We start from the raw sequence: 27782 nt of genomic DNA, 5'->3' as shown, positions 1-27782 counted from the left end.
AGGGTGTTAAAGGAAATTTGTTGATGATTAATGGTTTTTGTGTTAATGTAATAGCAGTTAAAACAGGACCGCTAACATCAAAGTAAAGGGGGGGAAACAAAGACAATAGGAGGGTTTTAAACAACAACATAACAAAATTACGTAAAAAGTACCCCTTTAATGTAGTTTTGCAGTGCCTTATTAGGACCAATAGAGGGCAGGGAAGGCTAATTAATGATCCAACAAGCATTGACGTACTGTCACCTCTGGTAACACCATTTTAAATTAAACAAGTTTATCGACGGAAGTGGATAAAACATATTTACTAATTATAACAATTTGTTAAACATGTATCCATAACTAAAATAAAACATAAATACTTACTACCGGTAATACTTTTCAGAATAAAACAAAAAGCTGTGATTCTAAAACATCACATAATGACTTCTGTTAAATAAATGAATAATAAGAGAAGGTGAGTAAATGTAAACGGATATGACTTAAGATGTTAATAAAAGATAATAGAGGGACCTCTGTGATAAAACAACTAGGTATTTGAATACATATTTACACATTTTAAATACATCAATAACCAGCCATAACTGATCCAATCATAATGCACAAAAGGATTACTCGCAGTCAGACTGACAGTGGACGGAAGCATGTACTCAAGGCAATGGCAGTGGCTGAATTTGTACAAAATAAAAATGTTTTTAAATTCTTGGCCATTCAAAAATATATATGAAAGAGTGGCTTTTTATGATCTGTGATATTTATTGCACTAAAACATAATGTGGTAACTCTGCAACAGAACATTATCTCACATCCCGATATCAGACAAATCATTTGGGATGTTTGCGCTTGCACTTTTCAAGCATAAGTTATTTTCTAATAATACATTAATGCTTTCATTGGATCCATTTTCTTTGATCGTTCACAAAAAGAATAAATGTTTTTGAAAAAAGTCATTCAGTTTGCGATCAACAAAACTTAAAGGTGCATTTATTAACATATGCTGCTTAGTTTTTTTTATTAGACCAACGGAAGCTGTTTACCAATTTGCTTTTCTTTAAAGTCATATTTGACACAAAAAGCCCTTGATTTCTGACTCAAGTGACAAAACACACATTTACCCCATTACCGTCAAAATGTTTAAAAAAGATTACGTTTAGATTTAGTTAGGGTTGTACCGAATGCCATCTTTAAAAAAAATGTGAAGCTTCTATTGAGGTTTTAAATATATTGTCACATATTTTTATTACATCGTCACCATGAAAAGCAAGGACAATTTAATGTTTTTGTTAGAAATTGCATTTAGTTGAATAACATATAATTGAATCAATAAAACAGGTTAATATTGTTACCACCATTGGTGTGCAGCAAGTAGGAAAGCAAAAAAAGGTTTGGACCAAAGTCAAAATGTTGATCTTGCAACACAAACAAATATGGATTGAAGCAGATTATTTGGTTGGATAAAAATGTGTTATATAAAATGTTTGGAGTTGAGGCAGTGCAATGCAACCACTACTGGAATCAATTATACACAAAGTATAATAAAACCAATATTTATCTGCAACCTTGAACACATATCAGCTTTAAAGTAAATGAAAAGACATAAAAAAAATAAAAAAAACCTTTGCAGCATTCAAATGTTAATTTAATATTTGAATGTAGCATTTTAGTTTTGAACTGCTCAGTACAGCCCTGTATTCTATGTGAGCAGTGTAATAGAGTTGTATATGGTTAATGACTAATATTACGTAAAGACGAAAATATGACTTTTCAAAAAATAAATAAAAACTTTTTTTTTCTGTCAAAGCCACACAATAAACATTTATGATGGCTTTTCAAATCGAAAACAGTGAAATGAATGTTTGTGCTCAGTAGGGATATCTAAACATTTGACTGTTTTTTCTCATATAGTGCATACTCCATAAGACAGCTACTCTGGCATCGTCAGGCAGTATTAGATAAGATACATGTCACATTCATTCTACTACAAATGTAATGGATATTGATAGGGATGTCACAAGAACAGATACATAGGTACCAAGTTGATGCAAGCATTTTGATCGTATGAAAGTACAGAAATTAGGGTACTGTTGAAAGAGGTGTTCATTAAATCACTAGCACTCATTTTGGAAGAACGATTAGTTCATGTTTGCTGTTAGCAGCCGGTTTAGTGGAAGGGCCATAGAGTTTCACTGTGAAGCGTTCAAAATGAATAAATCAACGAAGGTAAATCAAATCGTTGTCATGATGTGTTCAAAAAAGGTCTTTTAAAATGTTGTTTTTGCCAGCTCTGTTGTGATTGGTCAACCGTATAGAGATGAGTCAATGTGTCAAATTTCCAGCCCCTTAGTATATAACAATAACACATACAATACAATTACACATTAGGTATCAAGATTGCGGAATTTCATTGGTATAGTTATCCACTACTAAATATCTGGCATCGTGACATCCCTAGAAACTGCAGTATTATTTTGTATTCACTCATTTCAGTTCAGGTGTTGAAGCTAAAGCTAGGAGTTAGATATTCGGTGAAGAAATACACACTTCAGTCCAGTTTGTTAGGTAGAAGATGTAATAAAATAAGTATTTTCTTAGGTAAAGAAACCGCCTGAACAGAATTCTCCTTTCACAAACAGAAAGAAGGATTCTCCTGTGCTTTCAGAACTCGTGTCTGTGATACTGGTCCGGATCGTAGTATTTGGTGACCACCACTCTGTTGGCAAACTTGCGGCCGGTGAGGGCTTGCATGGCTTTCTGACCGTCTGCAGCAGAAACATACTCCACAAAGATCTGGAGGGAAAACAAATGAGATAAGTAACTAAATAAGAGAGGAAATAAGCATTTAAATAATGATGCATTGGTCTGAATCTGTGAGAAAACCATGCCCTATTCATTCAGAAAAAAAACATATAAATAAATAAAAGGGAAATAAATGTTGCATTATGAAATATAATTTCCAATAAAATATATAAATGTAGTCCTTGTTGTTTTGAAAATATGCATGTTTGTAATATTTGTTTTTATTAAACTATTAATTTATATTATATTTTGTATTATTCTCTAGGTTTTATTTATTGCCCCCTTCATCGACTTTGCATATAAACAGCGATATTAATACATTTCAAAGAGATCTATTCTTTAATGTATTTATTTATTTAATATTAAACCCAATATTACAGAACCCCTTTAACAGAGCTCTGATGCATTAGGTTCAAATTACAAACATATGGATAATGGAAGCCTCAGAAACTATTTTATATAATTGTTTCCAGTTTGAAAATGAAAAGCAAGGCAGTGAGTGGTCAGATTGAAGGAGATAACCTACACTGTGCTTTGCCAGAGCAGAACGAGGAAGGCAGAAATCGAAGTGCTGGCTTTGTAAGAAAAATGTAACAGGTATGATAATAACTGGTATAAAGTCTAAACTAGTACCTTCCCACAGCCGGGGACCTCCACCCCATCCACGGGTCGGGGGATCTCGATGGAGCGCACGCTGCCGTACTTGCAGCATTCTTCTCGGATGTCCTCCAGGATCTCCTCGTAGTCCTCGTCGTCCACCAGCTCCTCGGGCATCACCATGTTGAGAAGGCACAGCACCTCCGTGGGCAGGCCAGAGTTCTGCAGCCTCTGCAGGCCGGGGACCTGCAGCGTCACCGGGGTCTCGATGATGGAGGTCTGGAGGAGTCGCACACATCAGGGAACACTTCAGTCTCCATTCTCTGACTTAAAGCAAATATATTAGAATATATTTCCCATAAAGCCTGCTGCTTCCTGCCATGCACTCCCTGCTTGTTTATGTATTCATGTTGATCTTGTTTGTTTACCATGTATACTTTAACGCACATGTGTCAAACTGAAGGCCCGGGGGACAAATCAGGCCCTTGGTGGATTTAATTTCGGCCCGCAGGATAATTTGTAATTACTATTAGATATGGCCCGCCGGCCAAATCAGGCCCTTGGTGAATTTACTTTCGGCCTGAGGGTTTCCTCAGCTCAGAGCCTGAGCCCAAACATTGATGACCTTGCACCCAAGATGAGATGCCAAGTATCTGGCTTGAACTAGCATCACAGAGCAGCACACTGAGTTTACGTGGATGTTTCCTTTTGCACTTTTTTTCTTGAGACAACAGGGCATGTTTGGTTTGTTCTTTGAGGGAAATAGTTTTATTGAAGCTGTTGTTGGCCTGTGGAAAAATGTAATCATAAGAAATGACTCCGGAAAAGCTGCAGATAGAGCCATAAGAAATGAATGCAACTGATTATTTAATGTTTCATGTTTAAAACAATAGGCAAATCCATTTAAGCTTTGTTAGTTCCAGGTTTAATATGTGCAATAAGTTCATTTCAATAAGTTTTGCAATAAACATTGAACCAGTCCGGCCCTCGACTAGTACCGATTTTAATTTTTTATTTTGGCCCACTGTGTATTTCAGTTTGACACCCCTGCTTTAGTGGTTCCCAACCGGGGGAAAGTCAACCCCTAGGGGTACTTGAGGAGATTGCAGGGGGTACGTAGAAATATTAGTGATTGCAATATATTTCCAAACTAAAAAAGTGAGTCTGAATATAAAAATGTTCTCACTGACAATAGGTGTACATATCGTGTAGTTTAAATGCATTTGTATTAAATGAGGTATACAAGTCATTTTCAAGGGCTGGGAACCACTTACTTAATGCCAACATAATACATTTGTCACAGCAGGAAAAATAAGGGTACAAATAATTAAATTTAGCTGCTAATTTACAGTCCATATATTTTACTTTTTCCAGGAAGCGCCGGATTTATAACCATACAAAAATACATACCTAATCTCCATCAGGGCCTTAAAGAAGTAAAAGAGTTTCATTGACTCACAGTATTTGCGTTTTTAGCACCCACACTCGCTCTTTGGACTACCAGCTTTTTGTCGCCCAGTTGCATCCCATTGAGCCCAGCTACTGCCTGACAGAGAAAACACACACGTTAAAGTAAAAAACGACACAGTATATAATCCGACACATAGAAGACTATAATTACCTGATCTGTAGCGCTGATATCGACATATTCGCAAAAGGCGTAACCCTTAGATAGCGAGGTGGCGCTGTCCTTCACCAGATTAAACGCTTTGAGAGGCCCGAACGACGTCAGGAGCTCCTTCACCTGCAAACAGCCAAGAGCGCAGGACGACTGATATTACAAAGAGAACATGCAGGAAGTGATCCATTTGATACCTAAAAGCATCACATCACAATCCAATAGATAAAGTGATTACTGCAAATGACATGTATGCAGTTAAGTAGACTTTACACTGCATTCAAATGTTCATTTCTTTTGGGATTTTAAAGGTTTAGGATCCACATTAGCGTTAGCAATATTATTCCTGGGGTCCAAACACGTACAGTCAAACACACACATACAGTATACACACTATAGTCACATGAACACAGAAAACCAAAACAGCTCGTAGACTGAATTGACCAAAAAGGTATGAATCCCTCAAGAAATAATACATCACAGAAAATGGTGCGAAGTAAACCAAAAGTGATCTTAATTAGATTGAGTTGAAATCGTTGAAATGCATTTAACCAGCTACTGTACAGGCACAACGGTTGGACGCAAATAATGCGGGAACAGGGTAACATTTATCTAATATTAAAATTAGTTTTTCTCCCGAGAAATGTTGGAAGGTAACAGAAAAATGATTTTATTTAGATTAAAAAAGTATTAATTTTTCCAGTTTCAGGCAAATAAATCACAACATTTAGTGAATATGCAAATTACCGGTATATAAAATAAGCTGTAATAAATTTATATTCAAAGTAATCTTTTCCACAAAATGGTGCAAGGTAAATACAAAAAGAACTTTGTTATTCATTAGAACATAACACTTGGAAAATGTGTTTTCTTACCTTTATATTAAACGCTGAATAAACCCCCCTCCCCATACAAAACTAATGATTAACCCCCACGAAACGCGCTCCAAATGCATGATGGGAGACAGGAAGTAGCCTGCTGGCAGGGAGTGTATCCTGTGGGGACCAGGATGTCTTTACTTGCCTTGTGTTACATGTTGGCATGGCAGCAGTAGATGAGAACTACTGAACAAATTATGAGCGCAGACTTAACGATCTTACAGGCCCCTAGCTGGGGACAAAGTGGGGGAACAAAAATGAAAGAGCTGTGAGTATCAATGCAGTGGCAAGAGACTGCAAGAGTTAGATCAAAAATAGAAGTCAAGAATATACATCGGTCACATGACAGCTAGTTAGAGTTAGAGAGACATCATTCAATTCACTGTGGAAATGGAAATCATCTGCACAGCTGAGAGCAAAGATGGAGCTGTGGAAACCTTCAGAGTATTAGTACTTATGAGAACATTTGTACTTTCACTTTTTATACTGTCAAAGGAAAAGTTCAACTAGATTTTTCAAAAGGATGATATTGCACATTTCTGTTTAAGCGACCTGTTTTTAAATCTGCCTTTTCTCCACCTTACATTCCAATACTGCAATATTTTATTTATTCGGAGTATTTCGTTATCTTCCGGCAGCGCTTAACGGTGGGTTTTTGAAGAACCAGTAAATATGGTGTACCTTGCTACTGTATGAACAGGGGCTTTCCATTCATTGCTGATTTATCGAAAACAAAAAACACTTTTCTTTGATATAAATCGATTACTTATTTAGAAGAGCCATCAAAGTTTGCTAACTTCAGCAATAAGGAAATATTCACAGTTGGTAAGATACTAAAATTAATTATCAAAAAAATTCAAGAAAAAAGGTGGACTTTTTCTTTGACAATATGGACTCAAGGCCAATATTGAGGCCAAATGCAGAAATAAATATAAATATCAGTTTATCAGCCTTTTGTGTAAATATACTGGACTTTGCTTACCTTTCTTTAACCAGTGTGCTTAACATGAGAAAGGTATAAGCAGTTTACTTTGTCACAAAAAGCCATCTTAAATGCTAGTATTCATGTAATAAATGACACAAGTTGATTATTGTGATATCATAGTTTAATGTTGGTATTAATTATCTTGAGAATTGGTCCATTGTTAATACTTCTACAACACAAATACAATCCATTTAATATGAAACTACTTATGATTTATTATGATGATTTTTAGGGATTCTTTTCTGGGGTCACGTTCTGTTTCTGGCTTTTTTTCTCTACCATAACAACGTTTTGGGTTCTTGATTTAATAAGGAAATGTATGACATATTTTGTGCATGTTTATAGTGTGACAAAGAAAAGCCTCCGCAAGTGTGAGAATAAGGAAACATGATTGTGCCTGTTCAATCTGTTCTCAGGGAAATACCTGGTCATCATTAAGGTAGTTGGGCAGGCCTCCTATAAACAGTTTGTGGGGAGAATCAGGTACGACTGTGGAGACAACGCCTGCAGAGAACAAAACAACAACAAAATACATTTCATATTTCAGAAAACATTTTTTAAATGGGCCCTATTGCTGCAGCACCCCTTTTCACCCTCTGTCTGAAACCAGAGCCCAGTCTGCTCTGATTGGTGAGTTGGCTGGCTCTGTTGTGATTGGTCAACCGCTTGGAGATGTCCTTACCCTTATGGTACATTCACAACAGACTTAAAGCGACAATTCGCAATGCGTTACTCTCACAAGTGAATGATAAACCGATGAGCTGACATTACTTAATGTTACAATGGTAACAAACCTGGGACGTGGAAAGCCGGCTGCTCTGAGTTTCCAGGCAGAGGCCGGTAGTCGTGAGGTCTTCTGATCTTCAGTGATTGACCCTGAAAAATGATTCCATCGAAGGCCATCGCCTGTGTCGTCTCATCTACAGACCGAAACTGTAAAAGGAAAATCATTTGATACTGGCACATCTGGCATATTTTATTTTATTTTTCTTATGATCACATAATGTGATGATTATTTATTTATTTTATTCACAAAAGTAACATTACAGTTATGTTTATTTGTGTGGAGAATGTTTAATATGCGTCTTGTTTTTTAAACGGTTATTTTGTCTGTATTTCTTGTACATTCATATTTTTAAATAAGTTTTACAAACCGGAATTTTCCTTGTACATTGATACAATGGTGGTAAACAATTTAGTAATTTATTAATCATAATTTTTTTTTTTTGACCAACTTTTTATTGTTGTTGGGTTTTTTTCCCCTCACAAAAGGGACTTATACAGATACAAATTATATAAACAATATTATAGACAATACAAAAAGAAAAAGAAAAGACAAAGAAAGAAAAAAAAATAGGGAATCCCTTTCCCATGCCACCCCATCCCCCCCTCTTCCCACCCATCTTGCCATTTCACAGAAAATCCTACCTGATGTTTTTTTAGCAATCGTCTGAGTTCATATATATATTATATATATTATTTATATAATAGCATTACAATTTATAGCATAACAATTTATAGCATAACAATTTATCCACATAAAATACATTCATACCTTTTTTTTTTCTCCACATAACATTTCCTCTGTTTAAGCTGAATTGCGATTAACTCCTAATAATCTACAATTGCACCAAGGTGTGCGTATATGTACAATCATCATTTACATGAATGATATTACCTGATCAGCAGCTCTTTGAATAGCCTCTAATGTTTCCCCCTTAGCCTTATTAGCAGAAGCGATTGACAGCTCTGAGATTAGTAGGTCATGGAAGGATGATATCCATTGCTTAATAAATAAAGTATGTGGGGGTTTCCATCGTATTACTATTATTTTTTTGGCTGCTGTTAGACCAGAGAAAAGCACCCTTTTCTGATGTTTCTGTAGGTCAAGAGAAGAATTATCATTCAACAATACAATATTTGGGAGACAGGGTATGTGAACTCCAATAATCGTAATTTTAAGATAATAAAGATTACAAAAAGTAGTAACACAATGAAATCTTATAGTTATGTGTGAAATATAGAGAACAAGGACAAAATAACTTTGATTTACTGACTTTGATTTATTATGTTCTTATTAGAGATTCAATTACTTAGAAACTGTGAGAATATAACGTCATATATTTGTGGTGTAATGAGGTTGCTCTAAACTTTAACACTTCTTTCCTTTGATTTGGGGATTTTATGTAAATCTATACCTTTAAATGTAGTAAATGTACAACTTCTTGTCAAATGTTTTACTTACAATGACCTATATGCCATAGATTGGCAACATGTACCTCTAGGAAAGCGAAGTTTTTGTCCTGATTGATCTGCACAGCCAGGACCGGGTTGCTCGGGGCTTGTGAGAGGCCGGCGAGTCTCATCTGAGCGTTAAAGAACTCGGCCATGGACTCCTGGGGAGGAAGAGAATAAACAGCATGGCTGCAAACAACATGAACATATCAGTGTTTGGTGTAAAAAGCACATACGAATCAGGAAGTCAAAGAAACAGTAGACACTTTACCTCAGTTACTCCAAAGGGAATGTTTCCTACATAGAGGCGTCTGGCCTGTCTGGTCATCTGGCTGCCGACGATGGGCACTTGCGTCGGAGCTGAAGCCAAGCCGCCGCTGGTGGAGGTCGCCAGCAGAGCGATGGTTGGTATCTGCCCGGCCGCTGAGGGATGGAGTGAGAAACTTCAGCTAAAAAACTCTTAACTTCTGCAAAGTCTCCTCCGTCTTTCAGAGAAAACTGCAAATAAATTAAAGTGTTTGGTGTTTCAACCAGTGTTTCAAACTATTTACTTGCTGGTCTCTACTTTAAATAAAAGGGTTATTATTTTTATTTTTTTCGACCCCAGAAAACCCCTGCAGAATCCTAAATTATGTTTTTTTGAATAATAATGGATATAAATAGTATCAAATGAAAGATCACTTCTAACAAAATCTCTAAATACATTTAAATACTAAAGATAACAGAGCTTGTTAAAAATTGTTACGGATTTTTTTTTAATCCAAATGATGGTCCCAGCACATCACATTTTTTAGGACACATCCTATTAATGAAAAACACTTAAATCCCCCAAATAAGAATTTTAATATGAATGTATGCGTACACAACCATTTTAATGTGGAAGAAATCTAAATAGATGTTCTAATTTTTTGTATTTTAAAATTGGCCTGTTGAAAATCCTTTTACTGTGCATCATTGATCCATTTGCAATAATATTACTACCGTATATGAATATTAAATGTGAATATAAAGAGTGTCAGTGTAATGAGATTATAAGAATTTATACCGAAAAATGTATTGATAGTGCAACATGAAAAAAGTTGGAATTAATGGTTTTAGTCACTCATGTTTCGATTCTTTGTTTAACTTTTCGTCATTTGTGTTGTACTTGCTATGCACCCCTGGATATGAAGACAACTATCGCTGGATTACTTTGATACTGAAGAAAACTGAAAAACAGAGGTTCTCTGGCAGGTTGTGAACAGAACACCTTTTTTCTTTTACTTCAATCATATTGACTTATTTAAACACTACGGTAGGCTATGTGCAGGAGCATTTACATCCCTTGGAAGTGTATGTCACACTGATATAAACTGAAAATATGGATTATCAATACTTTTTTATAAGTGACAGACACATTGGATTAAAATATGGATTAACCTTCAGCCGCGTTTTTTTCGTTGTAATGCCATTGAACAGAACTTTTGATCAGAATAACAGCTAAAGTGAGCATATTTCCGTGTTTTGCTACCTAAAGCTACGTCGTGTGTTGTCTGTATTTGCTTCCCCTGTCACAAGTTCTGATCGCTCAGTGATGATACTTATACTTCTAGAATCTGTGGAATCTCAGGATGTTAGCTAAGCTGGTTTGTGCAGATCCGATAAGTATATAGATCGATTTATACCTAGAGTTCTGTGCTAAGTGCGTTAGCATGTTTTCGCTCAGGGCTCATTTAGACCCTTCTTGTGAGACTTGTGTTTTGTTTCGGTACAAATGGTTCATATCATCAGATAGCTGAGTTTCTTCCCGTTAGGATGGTATGATTTCTATTTTTAAATGTTAAGAAGCCCTGAGACACAGTGTCGTGAGAAAAAAAAAAAAAAGCCTCGCCGGCCGTTAAACTGTTTCAAGAATTGTGATAATTATAACCCCTTTTGGAAGCAGAATTAGCCACGTTCAGGTCTGGATAAAGGCTGTAAAATATTATTACTCCTTGAAGTTATAGGTCTGAAAACATTTTTTTTAAATAATATGATAAGTACCTTGCATAGCTTTATATTGCATTGGTGTGATGTGTTCAAAGCCAGGAGGAGGCACATCCCAATATTTGCAGGTCCTTTTCTTCCTGGTTCTCCTGGGGGAGTGGCTGCAGAGACACGGAAACATAACGTTTAATGTTCACACAGAGAAGTGTGTGTTTAAGTAAACACGAGTGAGAGTGAATGGACAAGCTTAAATAAAAGTATGATTATCACACTATAAACAATTTCTGTGAGAAATAAAAGTACTGCATTTAAAATGTAAGTAGAAGTATTTAAGTATTATCAGGGATAATAAGAGAGAAGATGTCCCAGATTGTTTCTGTTGAACTATTATATAAGATATCAAGAGATTATTATGCAGGTCAGGTCAGGTCAGGTTTACAAAGAGTCCAAAGAAACACTTGTAGAGCCGATGAAAGGGAGTCAGAGGCGGTGTGTTCAGTATGGAACTCCACACTTTATTTCAAGACAAGGTAAGTACATCTCCTCGTTGCTACTGTCAAGCTAGCATGAACACCACAACACGGTACCCTCACTAACAGGTCCGTGTTGCAACACACAATATACCCAACGGTGAATTATGTCCCATAACGTGTCACCACAAACTCAAAATATGTGTTGTTCCAAACCTCAATGCTACTAATACATAAAAATAACTAAGAAGGAAAAAAAGCAAATCCTCACATTTTTGAGAAGCTGGATTAACTTCAGGTTTTTTGCTGCTAATTATTTATTTTTGTAAAAAATGTATCAACTCATCGCTTCAAATGCCTTTTTTTTGCAAACATTTGTAAAGTAATCCGTTACCTGAGCTTTTGGATACATTCTGAAGACAAAAGTATTTCCCTCTGATATTCGTGTAAAGGAGTAAAGGCATAAAGTGGCGTAAGGTACAAGTACCTAAATCTCGTACGAGACGTGCCAGAGAGTAGGAATACTCTGTTACAAGTGAAAGTCCTGAGTTCAAAATGTTACTCAATTCAAAGTACAAGTATTAGCAGTGGCTCAGTCAGTAGGGGCTTGGACTGTGAGCCGTAGGGTCGTCGGTTGAAGTCCCCAACCAGACCTAAATATGGAGTGTGGACTGCTACTTGGAGAGGTCCCAGTTCACCTCCTGGGCCCTTGAGCAAGGCACTGGACACCCCCAACCCCCTCACTCCCATTGCTCCCCGGGCGCTGTACAATAGCTGCCCACTGCTCCTAGTACTAGACTCCTGGTACTAGGATGGGTTAAAAGCAGAGAACACATTTCACTGTGTGTGCTGTGTGCTCACAAAAAAGTCTTTCAAATCTGTAAAGTAACTAAAAGTATTAAGTTAATGTAGTGGAGTCAAAGTACGCGATTTACCCTATGGATTTACCTCTTAATTGCAGTGGACTAGAATTACAAAGTAGCAGTAAATGGAAATACTCAAGTAAAGTACATGTACCTCAAAAATCTAGTTAAGTACAATACTTGAGTAAATGTACTTAGTTACTTCCCATTTCTGCTAAACTAAAGTATAGTATAGTATATATAAACTCAAGTATAGTGAATGCTTTTACAATGTAAAGCTGGGGTGTCCAAACTACGGCCCGCGGACCATTTTAAATCGGCCCTCGGCAAATTAAAAAAGTATAATAGAATATGGCCCACAAATGAAACTTGTGCTTGTATTATATTGTACTTGTTCATGTAAGACCACTTTTAAAATAAATGCAGTCAATTAAAGTTGGAAACATTTTCTAACATATCGTAGTTGAAAATACAGCTTGAAATACACCCTTCCTATTTCTTCTTATCATAATCAATCTGAGGCTTCTGTTTTAAGGGATGAGCTGCCAACACTCACAAGCATCATCTACCTACATTTGATTGATTTTGCTTACTTACAGTATAACTGAACTTATGAGGCAATATACCTCAAGTGAGTGGCCCAGACATTCGTATATGTTTCTGTATGTGGCCCTTGGTGAAAAACGTTAGGACACCCCTGCTGTAAAGCATTCACTCAGGTACTACACACTGTAAAGTTCACAGCTCGTTAGTGTTTCTGCAGCTTCCTCCTGACCTGTGCTTCTTGTGGTCCCGGGATGAGCTCCGGCGGTCGCGGCTCTTTCGCTCTCGGCTGCGGCTCCTCTTCTCTCGGCTGCGGCTCCTCTTCTCTCGGCTGCGGCTCCCTCTGTCTTTGCTCCAGCTGCGGTGCTTGTCAGCTCGGCCGGTAGATTCACTGCGACTCCTCTTTTTGTGTCTTTCTCTCTCTGTTCAGCAGCAATAAATCATTATTATACATCTGGTAATACACTTGATAATACTGCATGTAGAAGAGCTGAGAAAATCAATTGATTCAACCACTGACAGAAAAATAATAGGCAAAAACTGTAATAATCCTTCTCTGGAGACGTATTACGGCCACTGATGTTTAAACACATTATAATTACAGAGCCAGGGATGGAGGTACAATTCAGATAAATAATGTTTTTTTAACTTAATTATTTTAACTAAAGAGAATATTTTCACACAAATGTAAAACATAACAATCATTAAAAGGGAATATTCAAGATGTGTATGTTTTTTCCAGTAATCTGTATTTCATTTGAATGTTTCTTTCAATGTTTTGCAAATGTACATATTTATAACCTCAGAGAATATCCAAGTTAATTTTCTTGTAAATGTACTATTTGGTTCTTGTTCATTTCAAGATTCTTTTTTTTCTTTTTTCGAATATTGTCCCCCTCCAACAACTGTGATTATTATTTGTTTAACCTACAATATATGGTATGTTGTATGCTGTGTTATCATTTTGCTTCTCACTCGCAAAAAACGGTTAAATCTTGAAGTTACCATGAGGTCAACAATAAGAATAATTCAACTGTAATTTGGGAAAAGGAAGTCCCTTCATTTTTGTTATTATTTTACTTGTAGGACATTAAATCACATATTGTCATCGTGTGCACATGACATTTAATAATAATATTCCTCCACCTTTAAGGGTATTGAATACTTATTGAACGCATCTATCAGGGGTTTCAAACTCAAGACCCGGGGGCCAAATCCGGTCCGCGACTTGATTTGATGTGGCCCCGCAAGAGCTTGCAAAGAATATAATACGTTTATTATACGGTTACATGCCACTTTACAGAAGCAGGTTGTCCATAAACTACATGTCCCACAATGCATCTCGTTTTGTGACATGCGCACTGAAGAGACTTAGATGAGAGTAACACCTACGTCACTTCCGGGCAAAAATTACGGCCCCGCCCACTTTTTGGGGAAAACAACGCTGTCATTTGAATGGCGGTCAATACAAATTCTGAAGTTTTTGCCCATCTGATAAATTTTTTGGGAAAACTGTGGATTTTTGGATCCTCAAAGAGCTCGATTACGATGGCCAGTCAGGCAAACAATTACATTCGATCATTGGTAATCGACAATCGGTCGATAATAATGGTTTCAGAATAGAAAAGTACAACAAAATAGTTAAGAAAAAGTTAACGTATTTTAATTCTACAAGTACCTTTCTTTACAGGAGGGGATAGAAATTTAAAAGTTGAAATAATGTGATGGAGTTTCGCTTGTAGCTGTTTCGCAGACTAGAAAAAACATATAAATATGTCAGGTAAGTTCTCAGCGGAACCAGAATGCCTTCAGTGATGTAAGTCAATTTACCAAAGGCTCTATAGTGGCTTAAGGATGGGGATGAGATAACTGGCATCTTGAAGCTACATGTTAATTATGTTAACATAAATTAGCCGAGTCATGTTGTGGGGAAAGTACACTCTAAAGTTGCTGTCAGCTCGGGTCATTCATTCATTTACGGGGGCTAACGTTTTGCACTATGCTAGCTTGTGGACCAAATTGGGGCACAGTTAGTTCTTACCCTGTCGATTTTCGCTGAGCTGTTTCTCAAATTCTTCGAAATCCGACATTGTACCGGTTGTCACGGTGTATAAATATATATTGCAGGCCTTTCACTTTCTGAGGGGGAAGATTAACCAACCAGCCCGCTGAGTGTCAGTGCAGCAAAAGCACTCAAAAATCCCAGGTGTCAAAACAGAGCTAGTGTATATAAACTACATCCGGTTATAACCTTCAAAATAAAATGTATTCTTTGACTCATTTGATCCATACTTGTTCATTGGTATACAACAATCCAATAGCATTTTACAATAAAAAAGCAGGTATTTAGCAAACAAAAATAATAATAAATGAGAAAAAATACATACAAAATACTATAAATAATATTTATATTAAGAGGAGATCATTCATAAATACAAATAGTTGATTTTGTACCAGCCACATATTATCGTACTTTAATCAATAATCCTGTCAAGAATAGAATTGAATACAAACACACAAGATACTACTATACTGCACATCCATGCTTGTCAGGTTAGTCTTTAAAAAAGTATAGTCACAAACATTATGTGTTCCTCTTTATTTGAAAGTTCAGATTGTGTCGTTAACAAGTACACTTTTATTTCAGATTCCCAACAATTATTTGTATTATAAGCATTTTAATAAGATTTTTTTTCTATATAGTTTTTTCCTATCATATTTTGAAATATTTAATACTGTTATATGATATATGTTTTTGTCAAAAATAATCTTTGCCTCATTTTGCATTTTCTGTAGTGACACAAGTCAAAATATAAATAAAATGGACTTTATATACATAAAACCTTAGAATGCAAGAACATTACCTGAAAATGTTCCCAATGGAAACCCCTCTCTTACCCTGCAGAACCCCCTGCCACTCTCATGTCACTTTACACATACCATGTCGACAACACACGTGGAAAATAACTGACTCAGCTGTGCTGCTATTAAAAGAGCTCAAATCCCAAAGTATTGCTGTGGCAGCCTGCAGACTGTCATGTTGGAGGAGCTGTGTGAGTGAGCTGCAGAGGTATACAACCCAGAAGACCTACAGAAGCCTGAGAAGCAGTAAGTGTTGGCAGATAATTCATTTCTTCTTGAAGGATCAAGGTCAGCTACACGACCAGCTTACGTTTATCTATCTGAGCTAATTGCCAACACACATTTTCTACTGGTTTAATCTTGGATTTGATTCTGCACAGCTGTTGCAACACAAAGTCTTCCATTTCCTTATTTTCTGGTTAGTTTGTAATTGTGTTAACGTATCTCTGCCGTGGAATAATGTGAATACAACTCTATGGCATTTTGCCTTTGTGTGAGATACAGTATCTATTTCAAGCACAGTTTATATTTAGACCAGCAGCCGGTGCTTGGAAGGGTAAACCTAAACCAAAATTCCCTGTTGGACAAATCTGGAACGCGTGAGTGCCCGTCTTTATGATCTGATGACAATTAACTGGCCTCGTCAAGGAGTTTCTAACAGATTACACTTGATGTCAAGATATAAAGATTCACTCTCTAAAATAACCTTTAATTTAAACAGAAGTCCCCAAAACCTTGTAGACACATAAGGTTGTTTTGCGTCGCTTTGTGGTCATTTTGTGTCTTTTTATTGGCCATGTTGTTTTTCTTTGTAGTTATTTTGTGGTTTTTTGTTGTTGTTTGGTTTGTCTTTCTGGACAGTTTGTGTCATTTGTTGGCCTTGTAGTCATTTTGTGTTTGTGGTCATTTTGTTGTTGTTGTTTTGATTGTTTTGTAGTAATTTCTATCTTTTGAAGTTAGTTTTTGTGGCCCTTTGTAGTCATTTAATTTTTAATTTTTGTATCTTCATGTTTGGTTTGTGTTTGTTTGTCTCAAATGTTGATGGACTTTAAACTGGCACATCAGACAGAGGCTTTGATTACATTACATGTCACTTGTACTTACATACTCAATACTGTGGACAATCCCCACTGGAGCAATTTGGGGTGAAGTGTCTTGCCCAGGGACACAACGACATGCTGACTGCAGTGGGGTTTGAACCTGTGACCCCCTGATCCGAACACCAACACACAACCCACTGCACCACACGCCTCCTTTTGATCTTTGGAAAAAGTCAGTAAAAAGTAGAATTTTAAAATTCAAAACAAATACTTGAATCCTGCTTTCTCCACCTGCCCCCACACAAATTACTTTTTCAGTTTTAACATTTGGAATTGTAATTGTACCTTATGAAGCACTTACTGCCTGTAGATTGCAAATGTTTAGAATTTAAATAGTTTGTGTTTGCAAATCCAGTAGGCTTTTGCTTTCATGATTAATGTAAGATCGTGGTTTAAAACTGTCTTCTCTGTTTTTATTTCAGAGTTGTAAGAGTAGTTACATTTAAAAATGGTTGTAACAGGTGAGATGGAGTCCAATGTTACGGAGCCGGAGAGCTTTTGGGTAGGACACGCTCCTTTTTATCATGTAAATCATGTTCATTAGATCCTTCACGGTCGTTGACGCTCCATCCCATCTCATCTGCATCATGAGAAAAGCCATTTCACATCTTAAAAGTATGACAAAAACCCAAAACATGCTTTAACAACGAAAGCTTATTCTAACTTTCCACCGGAAAGCAAATAAGCGGAATTCCCAGAGTGTCAAACTCATTCAATATTATGTGCTAGCAATGACAAAGATATATGCGTTCTTGTTTTATTGAAGTTCTGCATATTAAATAGGAAATAAAACGTTTTCCAGCAATTCCTCCAGGAGATGGACCCGGTGTGGACCACCACTGTCCTGCTGGTGCCATGTGTGGTGGTGCTGACAGCTGGGTTGTTCTATCTCTACAGCACGGTCGTGGGTCTATTGTCCAAAACATCTGTACGCAATAAAGTGGTGGTCATAACCGACGCCTTATCTGGGCTTGGAAAAGGTAACATGCGTCGTTTGTATTAAAGATTTGTTTGAATTCGTCTTTTTTTGCGAGACTCTAAAGTCTTGGAGTCTAATGTATTGGTAAAGAGAAGTTTGAGATTTGGAGATATTTTGTATCCATAACATATCTTCTTTCAGACTAGTTGAACAAAAAAAACATTTAGGAGATTATTTTAATAACTTTTTTTGTGTCCTAAAATCACACAATTATTAGATAATGCCTAATTTGCGTATTCACCTGTATTGTGTACACAATGTATGACTTTCACAATACAGTATCTTTAAGGCTGTTTTCTCAAAATGAGTTTTCTCCACTTCACTAGCATTTGAATAAACCAACCTTTCCAGTGATATTTTTATCCATATTATGAAGGTTTTTACCAAAGGCCTTGTTTATTAATCAGAGACCCTAATTGTCATAAAACTAAAAAGGGTCTGAAATGAATTTTTATGGTTGTTTTCAGAATTGTTTTGATATATCCAGGGATTATAAGATATATCTAAAACCCCCTCTGTAAAAACCTTTGACTGTAATTTGTCAACAAAATGTTCAATGGTCAGATTACTTTTCTGAAAATGAATGGAAATGTCACGCATCATTTAGAAGGTAATGCTTCATTTGCATACCTAAACTTGATATTTAATATACCCCTGTTATATTTTGGACCTACTCTTACAACACATGTTCTTCGATTGTTCATGTTTGCATCACCATACACCAAAACAAATTCATTTTATATTGTCATATTTTATCCAATATGCTCCTTTAGATATCTTTTTACTTATTTTTCCTTATACTGTAGCTTTGTGAAGCACCTTGAAATGACGTTTGTCTTTAAAGTGTGCTATATAAATCAAATGTATTATTATTATTATTATTACTATTTATTATTATGTGTAAACGTGCCTGGCAGTAAACTTGATTCTGATACCTCTAATATTAACTTAATGTAAGTCATCAACTTGTGAAATGTCATAGTGATATCTATGTTAAATGTGTTACCCTGTTCACCTGTAGTGTCTCTGCTCTATCAATGCAGAATGTGCAGATGTGTTTCACAAAGGCGGAGCGAGGCTCATCCTCTGTGGGAAGAGCTGGGAGAAACTGGAAGAGCTTGAAGATGATTTGGCAAATGCCTCAGACCCAACTTTGGTAAGTACTAAAACAGACACTTTTTATATGAAATAAGTCATACTATGCTCATTTACAGGTTCATATGTGTATTGTATTCCTCTACTGGGACCTGTCTACATGCTTTAATGTTCAAAAAGGTCTTTATTTTTCTCATACTGCCTGGTTTCACCATCTGAAACCAGAGCCCAGTCTGGCTAGCTTGCCGGCTCGGTTGTGATTGGTCCACTGCTTAGAGAAGTCCCGCCCCTTATCCTATCATGTACAATGTGTTGGAGAGCTAGCTTAGCTAATAGAAGCACAAGTGTTATGTACTGATGTCATTATGTTATGGAAGTAAACAAATAGGGCCTCTTTAACTCTTGTGTTGATTGTTTTGTTTGTAACTGGAACTGCAGTTTGAAATAGCAAAAAATCTGGTATAAGCCCCTTTCTTCTCTTTCTTGTAAGGTTATGAATGGTCTTTGTTTTAATGAAGACATAAAGTAAGCATATACATTTAGTTGAGTAAAAGTGTAAAGTACCAAAAAAGGGATGAAGTAAAGTCCGTGTTCATCTCTGTTTCTCAGACGTTTCCATCCAAACTGGTGCTGCTGGACTTTGGAGACATGGACAGCCTGCCGGACGTGATCGCAGAGATCCTGGAGTGTTACGGCTGCCTGGACATCGTCATCCTGAACAGCAGCTTGAAGGTGAAGGCGCCAGCACAGAGCGTGTCTTTGGAGATGGACAAGCTGCTGATGGACAACAACTACTTCGGACCGGCCACGCTCGCCAAAGGTAGAAGATGGAGACACAATTAGTATGTTAAAGTATGACATAGTGTGTTGTTGTAAAGGCTGGGCAGGACTTCATATAGCACTGGTCAAGTTTGGTGTAGTGTGTATCAGCAGAAAAAGTGTTCAGACCTTTTACATTAGTTAAAGTACCAATAGTGGAGAAGTACTCTGTCACCCGTTAAAGTAAAGCTTTTAAATCTAACTAAAGGTACACATGTATAACCATGAAACTACTGTACACCTAAACTACTAAAAAAGCTCATGGCGAAGGAGCAATTACAAAAATAATATTGTATATTTTGATATTATAATGTACAATATAATATTGATTCCTTAATGTGTTTTATTTGTATTCTTTATTTGCTGATAGCTTGTGAATTTGCACTTTTTTTGGATTTTATATTTGATTATCCTATAGGCCTATACTAAATGTTAACTTTATTTTAGTCAAGGGATGTAAAAAGGTTATTGAATATTAACAGTTTTTCTTAGCCAAGCCCCCATTTTGACTGCACTTCTGCTTCTTGTTGTTCACAGTGTTGACATATTTGTGTTGCAGGTTTGCTGCCCTCCATGATCTGCAGGAGGACGGGTCACCTGCTGCTGGTCAACAGCATCCAGGGGAAGCTGGCCATGCCTTTCCGCACGGCATGTGAGTTCAGAGCGTTATGAAGGGAAATGCTTTTCTTCAATTATTATACTTGGTGCTACTGCACAGAAAGCACTGCTCACCATTAGTCTACCATTATATTATAACTCACTCAACCCGGTCAATAAACATAGTAGCAGCATGAAATGTGTGGTCTTAATTTAGACCCAATGAAATGTAATAATACAAAAAGTGAAATAAGGCATTAGTTATTTGACATATCCATAAAAACAAAAACAAGCAATAGACCCATTAGCAAATACAGAGTTTTCAGTATATGGTAGAAATTTCGAGTTAATCTCACTATCAAAAGGCTTTTGCCATTTCCATTTTCAGTCTGTTAGAGAACTCCCATGCTAGGAGTGAAAATTGAATATTTTTATTGTATTTATTCAGTTTATTTACGTCAAATGTATGCTTGTAAGTGGTAAAGGAAAATTCTATTTTAACATTTCACATTTAATTAAGTCTGGCAAATGCTTTCATAATTATGGAAATATAATGTTCTCCTTGTTTTTGCTTGAATTATTGTATTAGTACTTAAAAATGAGTAAAAACTAAAAATGGTTGTGGGTTTAAAGATCTTTCCCTTTGTGATTTTGACCAGACTCAGCCTCTAAACATGCCGTCCAGGCCTTCTTTGACAGCCTGAGATCTGAGGTGGAGGAGTATGGCATCTCCGTCAGCACCATCAACCACACCTTCATCTCTGCATCGATCGAAGAGGCAGAGATACCCTCCAAATCCATCTGCTCATGTGAGGAAAATCAGAGGGAAAAAGCCATTATTTGTAATGATATATTGAACAGAAAATATTTCTTTCAAAATGTAAAATATTAGACCAATCTTGCATTTAAGTAAATGTACTTTGCTTTTTGGGGGTTTCCCTTTCCTGTAGTGTTTTGTATAGGTTTTAGTGCATGTAAATGGTCTGCAAAGGCTACAATCCCAAAGTTTCCTCCAGAGGGAGCTTCTCCCCCCCTGCCTGAAATGCCATTGGACTCCTTTGTTTACTTCTGTAACATAGTGACATAACTATACGCAAAACTTGCGCTTCTATTAGCCAACACATTGTTCTTGATAGGCTAAGGGGCGTGACATCTCTAAGCGGTTGACCAATCACAACAAAGCCGGCCAGCTAACCAATCAGAGCAGACTGGGCGCTCTGGTTTCAGACAGGGGCGGACTGGGACTACAAATCAGCCCGGCCCAACTCGATACCGCTAGTCAATTGTCAACCAATGGCCAGTCCGCCCCTGGTTTCAGACAGAGGTTGAAAAGAGGTGCTGCAGCACAGGCAGTATGAGAAAAATAAAGAGCTTTTTGAACATTAAAGCATGGAGACATGTCACAGTAGAGCCACCAAAAATAAATATGAACCTAAAAAAGAGCATAATATGGCCCCCTTAATTGAATTCCACCACCTGTATACAACAAAAATGTACAAATAAAGATTTATAGTTAAATTTAAACTGTAGTTAAGTTACTTATGGTGAGACTATGTATTATTAAGTATGGGTGCTGCAATATACTGGCAATTTCAATAATGTATTATTTGATATTTTGCAGTGTTGTACAGTAAGAAGCCTCTGGGCGTCACTCCAGAAGAGGCAGCGACTGAGATCGTGAAGACACTGAGCAACAAGAGGAAAGAGGTCCTGATCGCTCCCTCGCTCCCAAAGATGGCTGTCTACGCCAGGTCCTTCTTCCCCAACGTGTTCTTCGCCGTGATGGCTGCAGGAGTGAAGCACGCCGAGGCCTCTGAGAACATGTAGAGCTGTAGCAAAGAAAATATGACATGAGATTTACCGCTGAAGGTGTAACAAACCGGTGGAAATGGGAGTCATGTTTTAACAATGGCAGTCCCACATTTCACTATGCAGAAAAACAAAAAATAATCTAACATTTTTTTTCCCCCCATAAATAAATATTTTCAGCTACAATTAAGATTTGGCTTCATTGACGATAGCATCTAAACCATGCTAGTGTGTATTGACAGACATTTTATTTTAAAATTGTAAAATGAAAATAGAACAGGCTGCAATCCAAAAGACACTTACTGAATTTGATGTTGAATTACCAGTTTTTCCCTGAAAAATAATTGTCTTCCAGTAAAACTTACCACACTTAGTATGTTCTAACTACATTTAAATAATGTATCAATACTGTCAACCTAATTATTCAAATGACTGACATTTACAAATAAAGTTTTGTCTCATGTTATCTTTTATTTTCCTTCCTGGTTTTGTCCAATTATCTTTATCTTTTTATGATGTTATATTGTGATGTCATCAGATTATGTACTCAATTTACATTATCATACATCATAAAAAAAATACAATATTATCGTATTAAAACCGTTCAGAATGTGAATTACAAGTTGTGGTTTTAACAAAGATAGATTGGTGCAGTCACTGAGACGTGCTATGGTTTTGAGCTGGATAAAAAGGAGGTTCTAGCGATCTGGTTGATGCCAAAAATGACTTGTGAATTTGTTGGAAGCGAGAGTTGAATTTGTAATGGTTAGCCGGAGTTTTGATTTGAGTTTTGGTGTGGGGAACTAAAGCAATGATAAGCATTTCAGATTTATCACAGTTGAGTTTGAGGAAGTTGGATTGCATCCACAGATTAATTTATGTAAGGCAGTTGATGAGACGGGAGAGGGTTAAATGGAAAAAGCTTAAGAGGCCATGTTGGCGTATGATATTGCCAAGGTCTATCTAGGAGGTAGAGAATGAAGAGGAGAGGATCAAGCACCCAACCCTGAGGGATGCCTTGGGAGGGAAGGAGAGGTGATGCTGAGGGACGATTCAAGACCAGAGAGAAGAATGGTGTGGTTGAAAGCTGCAGTAAGCTTCTGCAGGATAAGGATGCTGTGGTGTCCAGAAAATTGGAGAGTAGCATGTTGTCGGTGACTCTGAGGAGGGCTGTTTCTGTGCTGTATTGTGAATGGGAACAAGATTGGAAAATGGTTTGGACAGGTCGTTGTAGTTGGTTGATAGTTCTGACAGAAAGGGGAGATGGGCCAGAAGTTATCCATGATGTCAGGGTTAAGTCATGAGTTTACTATTTGTATTATTTCACTGTAAAAAAAAAAATCACTATAATTTACATTTTAATATGAGTAGTATTGCCATGGTGGAACATTTAAATCAAAAAGTAAATTATAAGAAATGTATCTGTACTTGTTTTAGTGGATTTAAAATACAAATTAAAGTATGTTTGTGTAAACCCTTGTCATGTTGTTCTCTAATTGTTTTATTTCATTTTTGATTGGAAATTATTTGAAATTTATTTTTCAGTTTATTGCGAAGTTAAGCAAAGTTTTCCCCTGACAAACCTTAATAAACTTTAGAAATCAAAGAATATATTTTTTAAAAAAATTCTACCAAATGTAGGGTTTTGCTTGTGATATTTTTTCTAAAAGATTATCATTTTTAATCTTAGAGAATATCCAAGTTTTTTTGTCCACAAATGTAGGACTTTAATATTGGAAGTTTAAAATGGTGTTTTACTATCATTCATCCTTTTTAAAGAAGTATTAATAGTATTACTAGTATGAGTGTTATATATTGTTGTATAGATTATGTAAATAAATAAAACAATTAAACACATTAACGTTAATAAAACAATATATATGTAATTGCATTTTAATAACCTCTGTTTGTTTTGTAAAGTGGAGATCAAAGAAAGGTTATGGATAAATTAATCATTATCTTTTTCTAGCATGTGGCGCCCCCTTGTGGTCTTTCTTTACAACAACCACTATTACATGCTGCTTAGTTATTATACGTGTCTTTTTAGTGTAGGCTATGAATGGCATTTAAAATCTTCTCCAGACTCAACTCGTTAAACCTCCAAATTAAGGGTCCACAGACTGCCTTCAGGGCGTTAAGCTCCGGCTGCAGTTTATCGGTGGAGCACGACCGACAGAACCGGCGCTTCACCGTCACCCCGGGCAGCGGGGCAGGTAAGCACATATACCCGAGCATGAATCTCCTCAGCCCGGGGAAATACTGTAAGAGAGCCCGGCGTCTACTCGCGGCCTACTAGAACACATACATCGATGCGATTGATTAGTTCACCGTTAGATTAAACTTGTATTTCTTTCAAGATAATGAGTTCAATTTTCCATTTATATTAACAGTTTCGTTTTTGTCAGACAATAACACCAAGCGAAACATAATCTAAAAACAAGGGAATTTACTGTAACTTTGTCAATGGTAAACGTTTCGCAGCCGATATGTACGATTTGTAATTGTTATGATGTGCTTATATCCACCTAACAGTTCGGCATATATATCATTAGCAAAGGTGACACATTTCAGCATATTGTTGGCTAGTAAGTAACAGTAGAAGCGCTGAAGCCGTCTAGAAGGGTACACTTAAAAGTAGCTATTTGCGGAGGGAGTTTTATGGAAGACAATTTACGCCAATGTGATTAAAAGACGAGCCTGTACATCTTTATAATGAAACTGAGACTAGTTTCCCCACAATAATAAAAACTGTGTTTTAAATTATGACACATTTCTTCCCTAAATAATTACTTCACTATCTCAAAATAAAAATAAACTTCCCAAAAATCATCACAGTGTCCCAAGAAAATGAATTAGTTGTTCGAAAATAACGAGACACTTTCACCAAATATTCATGTGTTTTCTTATTTAGGCTTACATAATTTTTTTCATTCAAGTTTTCATACTATTTCTTTTTTTTCTGGCAAAATTGGTCATGGACGTCTATCAAATGGGCAAGCAAAAGGCTTTTTTTGGACTCATAGAATTTCACTTTCACCTCATGTCCCTCACCCAATTAGAATTCAAGAAAATATGAGCTAAATCAATAAATTCTATAGTAAAAGTAAATAAGTAAACAGTTGGATTCACATGTTTAATTCTCTTTTTAAGGGTCCTTTTTCTGATCCGAGTCATTTTAACTAAACACTGAGTCTCTCTCCTCCTGTTTCCCCAGGCGGCCATGCAGAGTGTGCAGTGCTGCACTACAAATTCACTGGAGAGAAGGAAGTGGACTTAATGTCAACGTATGTTCCAGAGACATTTAGGGGCCAAGGTGTTGCTGCATTGCTGTCACAGGTAACTTAAGCTTCATGCAGGCATGTGCAGGGTCTACAAAGCTGTATTTAACATATTGAATACTTCTTTTACAGGCTGCCATGGACTTCCTGGTTGAAGAACAGCTCAAGGCTCACATCTCCTGCTGGTATATAAAGAAATACATCGAGGATCACCCGATGGAAACTTATAAAGAACTTGTGATCCCTTGACTGCAGCCAGATTGCCAGTGATGCTATCTCAAATTATCTTTAACCAAAATCAGTCAAAAATAATCTGAATAGATATTTCAAATTGTAAATTGTCGTTCGACAACCTGAATTATGTAAATTGATTTTTCATACCAGAAAGCACTTTTTAATATGTTGTCATCTTTAATTAGTTAATTCATAGTTTCTCACTAAGTATTCATATTTATTAATTATTGAATATTTGGACAAATAAATGCAAATGTTAGCCAGGCATAATGTTTGATTTTTTTTAATAATTTCTGCAAAAATAATTAACACTTTGTGTCTCTGATGCAGAACAATGGGTGCTGAATATCATTTTAAAAATGCTTGTAATGTAGTTGTCACTCTTCAGTAAAATTCTGCTAAAATTTAGCAACAACTCTTAAAGAATATGCATTTGTTGACGATTAAACATGATTTTCTGAGTATTATGGTATCTGGTGGATTATTTGCTGGATAGGTTACTTTGTCAGTATTGATAGAGCCAATCAAAACAAGTATAGATATAAATAAATATCTATATATAGTTGTTATTAAGTACTCTGTATCACAAGATAATATAATACGTGAGGGCAAAAAACTGCAAAAAACTAAACCAATGGAGAAATGTAAATAAGTACAGTTAATAATGTACTGTATTTGAGTAATACATTTGGATACTCTAAGTCTTTACCTTTTGCATCTTCAATAATACCTATACTTTATAATCAAATTATACATAAATGCATTTCTGTAAAATACAAACAAATCTTGCATATTTCAAGTACGCTCAAAAGACAATATACTTTTATTCCATTAGATGTCAGTCTTACTCCTTTATACTCTTATTTAACTGTCAATGTTAGATTTATTTCTGAAATTAGAAAATCTGCATTACATTGACATGAAGTGTGTAAAAGCAACAGATTTTTGTTGGAGACAAAGTAAGTTTTTTTTTTACAATAACAACTAAAGCATGGAATTTTAATTTAGAAAAAATACATACAGGCAAATTGTTCATATACGTACCATCAAACACTTGATAAATAAGCCTTTTTGATATCAATAAGCCCTCACCTTTTTATATGTGTCCCTGCATGTGCACAACATGTAAATTTGGCTCCAGAGGAGAGATCATTAATACATTAATGAGCGATCCTCGTCTGATCCTCTGCGCTCCATATGAGCCGCATGATGAATAGGTTTACAACACTCGCAGGCTGCAGACAGAAGACTTACTTTCTGTTGACATAAAAACCCTCTGCTCAGGATTTTATGGATTATTAGACAATGATAAAAGGCCTGCTTGTGCAAAACAGCTGCTGCTGCATCCTCTGTAGTGTCTTTTTGGGACTTCGTAATATGTGTGTCTTGGTAGTCGTTTTGCGTCTTGACGTGTGTAGTCTTTGTGGTCATTATTTGTTCTTAAGTAGTTATTTTGGATGTTGTTGGGTGCCTTGATTTTTGTTTGTGTCTTTTTGTTTTCTTTTTGTTGTCATCTGGTTTTTATTTTGTGTCTGATAGTGGTTGTTTTGCTTGGCTTTATGGTGGTCTTTTTTGTGGGTCATGTAGTCATTTCTTTGTCTTTGTGGTTTTCTGTCGTGTTATTGATTTGTGTGTCTCTGTGGTTGTTTTTTGTGTATTATTTGGTTGTTTTGTATGTTTTTATGGCTTTATTTGTGCATTTCTGTATGGTTTGCTGTGTGTGTTTGTAGTTGTTTTGTCTTTTTTGCTTGGCTTTATGGTGGTATTTTTGTGGGTCTTGTAGTCATTTTCTCTCTTCGTGTTTGTTTTGCATGTTTTGATTGACCAACAAGAAATGGTAACCATCCAGTAATCCATCAATGACGTATAGTGCAATATGTTCTCACTCAGAACCGCTGTCCAGCCTTTTGAGTAAGTGACTAAGTCTTGTCCCAGAGGACAACACATGACCAACATTTCCATGCATCTTGACTTAAAAAAAAAAAAGGCCAAAAGCAGAATATCTTTGAAGTTAAAACATAAATAATCCATGCCGCAGCAGCAGCAGCAGCTTGTTACAGAT

At 36.3% G+C, this 27782-nt stretch overlaps 3 protein-coding genes across 3 annotated transcripts; 2 read left to right on the top strand and 1 right to left on the bottom strand.

Annotated features, from left to right (window-relative positions):
- Positions 1-142: 142 nt before the first annotated feature.
- Positions 143-15142, bottom strand: LOC104966625 (splicing factor U2AF 65 kDa subunit-like). The gene is made up of 11 exons (XM_010795822.1): positions 14989-15142; positions 13180-13369; positions 11129-11232; positions 9378-9529; positions 9151-9267; positions 7666-7804; positions 7296-7375; positions 5012-5134; positions 4850-4936; positions 3427-3669; positions 143-2784 (listed from the first exon to the last, which is right to left on the bottom strand). The coding sequence occupies exons 1-11, from the start codon at positions 15035-15037 to the stop codon at positions 2653-2655; spliced, it is 1416 nt and encodes a 471-aa protein (XP_010794124.1). The 5' UTR covers positions 15038-15142; the 3' UTR covers positions 143-2652.
- Positions 15143-15944: 802 nt separating this feature from the next.
- Positions 15945-22674, top strand: dhrs7ca (dehydrogenase/reductase (SDR family) member 7Ca). The gene is made up of 7 exons (XM_010795821.1): positions 15945-16055; positions 17712-17889; positions 18932-19044; positions 19593-19803; positions 20362-20454; positions 21059-21208; positions 22021-22674. Exons 2-7 carry the CDS (start codon positions 17727-17729, stop codon positions 22224-22226), a joined length of 936 nt encoding a protein of 311 aa, XP_010794123.1. The 5' UTR covers positions 15945-16055; positions 17712-17726; the 3' UTR covers positions 22227-22674.
- Positions 22675-24180: 1506 nt separating this feature from the next.
- Positions 24181-26184, top strand: LOC104966623 (protein NATD1-like). The gene is made up of 3 exons (XM_010795820.1): positions 24181-24421; positions 25423-25544; positions 25619-26184. The coding sequence occupies exons 1-3, from the start codon at positions 24268-24270 to the stop codon at positions 25733-25735; spliced, it is 393 nt and encodes a 130-aa protein (XP_010794122.1). The 5' UTR covers positions 24181-24267; the 3' UTR covers positions 25736-26184.
- Positions 26185-27782: the final 1598 nt, after the last annotated feature.

Source organism: Notothenia coriiceps, unplaced genomic scaffold (genome assembly GCF_000735185.1).
Source record: "Notothenia coriiceps isolate Sejong01 unplaced genomic scaffold, NC01 NC01_scaffold00037250, whole genome shotgun sequence".
In the NCBI taxonomy this organism is placed as follows: Eukaryota; Metazoa; Chordata; class Actinopteri; order Perciformes; family Nototheniidae; genus Notothenia; species Notothenia coriiceps.
This window is presented reverse-complemented; position numbering and strand designations above follow the sequence as displayed.

Excerpts from the sequence above, each read along its gene's own strand:
- LOC104966625 (XM_010795822.1), bottom strand. The coding sequence starts at position 15,037 with ATGTCGGATTTCGAAGAATTTGAGAAACAGCTCAGCGAAAATCGACAG. Across the intron at positions 7,805-9,150 it reads AAAACTTCGCTTTCCTAGAG|TTTCGGTCTGTAGATGAGAC; the intron begins GTACATGTTGCC and ends TTCCTTTTACAG. Across the intron at positions 7,376-7,665 it reads GCCGGCTTTCCACGTCCCAG|GCGTTGTCTCCACAGTCGTA; the intron begins GTTTGTTACCAT and ends TGTTCTCTGCAG.
- dhrs7ca (XM_010795821.1), top strand. The coding sequence starts at position 17,727 with ATGGACCCGGTGTGGACCACCACTGTCCTGCTGGTGCCATGTGTGGTG. Across the intron at positions 17,890-18,931 it reads CTTATCTGGGCTTGGAAAAG|AATGTGCAGATGTGTTTCAC; the intron begins GTAACATGCGTC and ends CTATCAATGCAG. Across the intron at positions 21,209-22,020 it reads CTCCAAATCCATCTGCTCAT|TGTTGTACAGTAAGAAGCCT; the intron begins GTGAGGAAAATC and ends GATATTTTGCAG.
- LOC104966623 (XM_010795820.1), top strand. The coding sequence starts at position 24,268 with ATGGCATTTAAAATCTTCTCCAGACTCAACTCGTTAAACCTCCAAATT. Across the intron at positions 24,422-25,422 it reads CACCCCGGGCAGCGGGGCAG|GCGGCCATGCAGAGTGTGCA; the intron begins GTAAGCACATAT and ends CTGTTTCCCCAG. Across the intron at positions 25,545-25,618 it reads TTGCTGCATTGCTGTCACAG|GCTGCCATGGACTTCCTGGT; the intron begins GTAACTTAAGCT and ends CTTCTTTTACAG.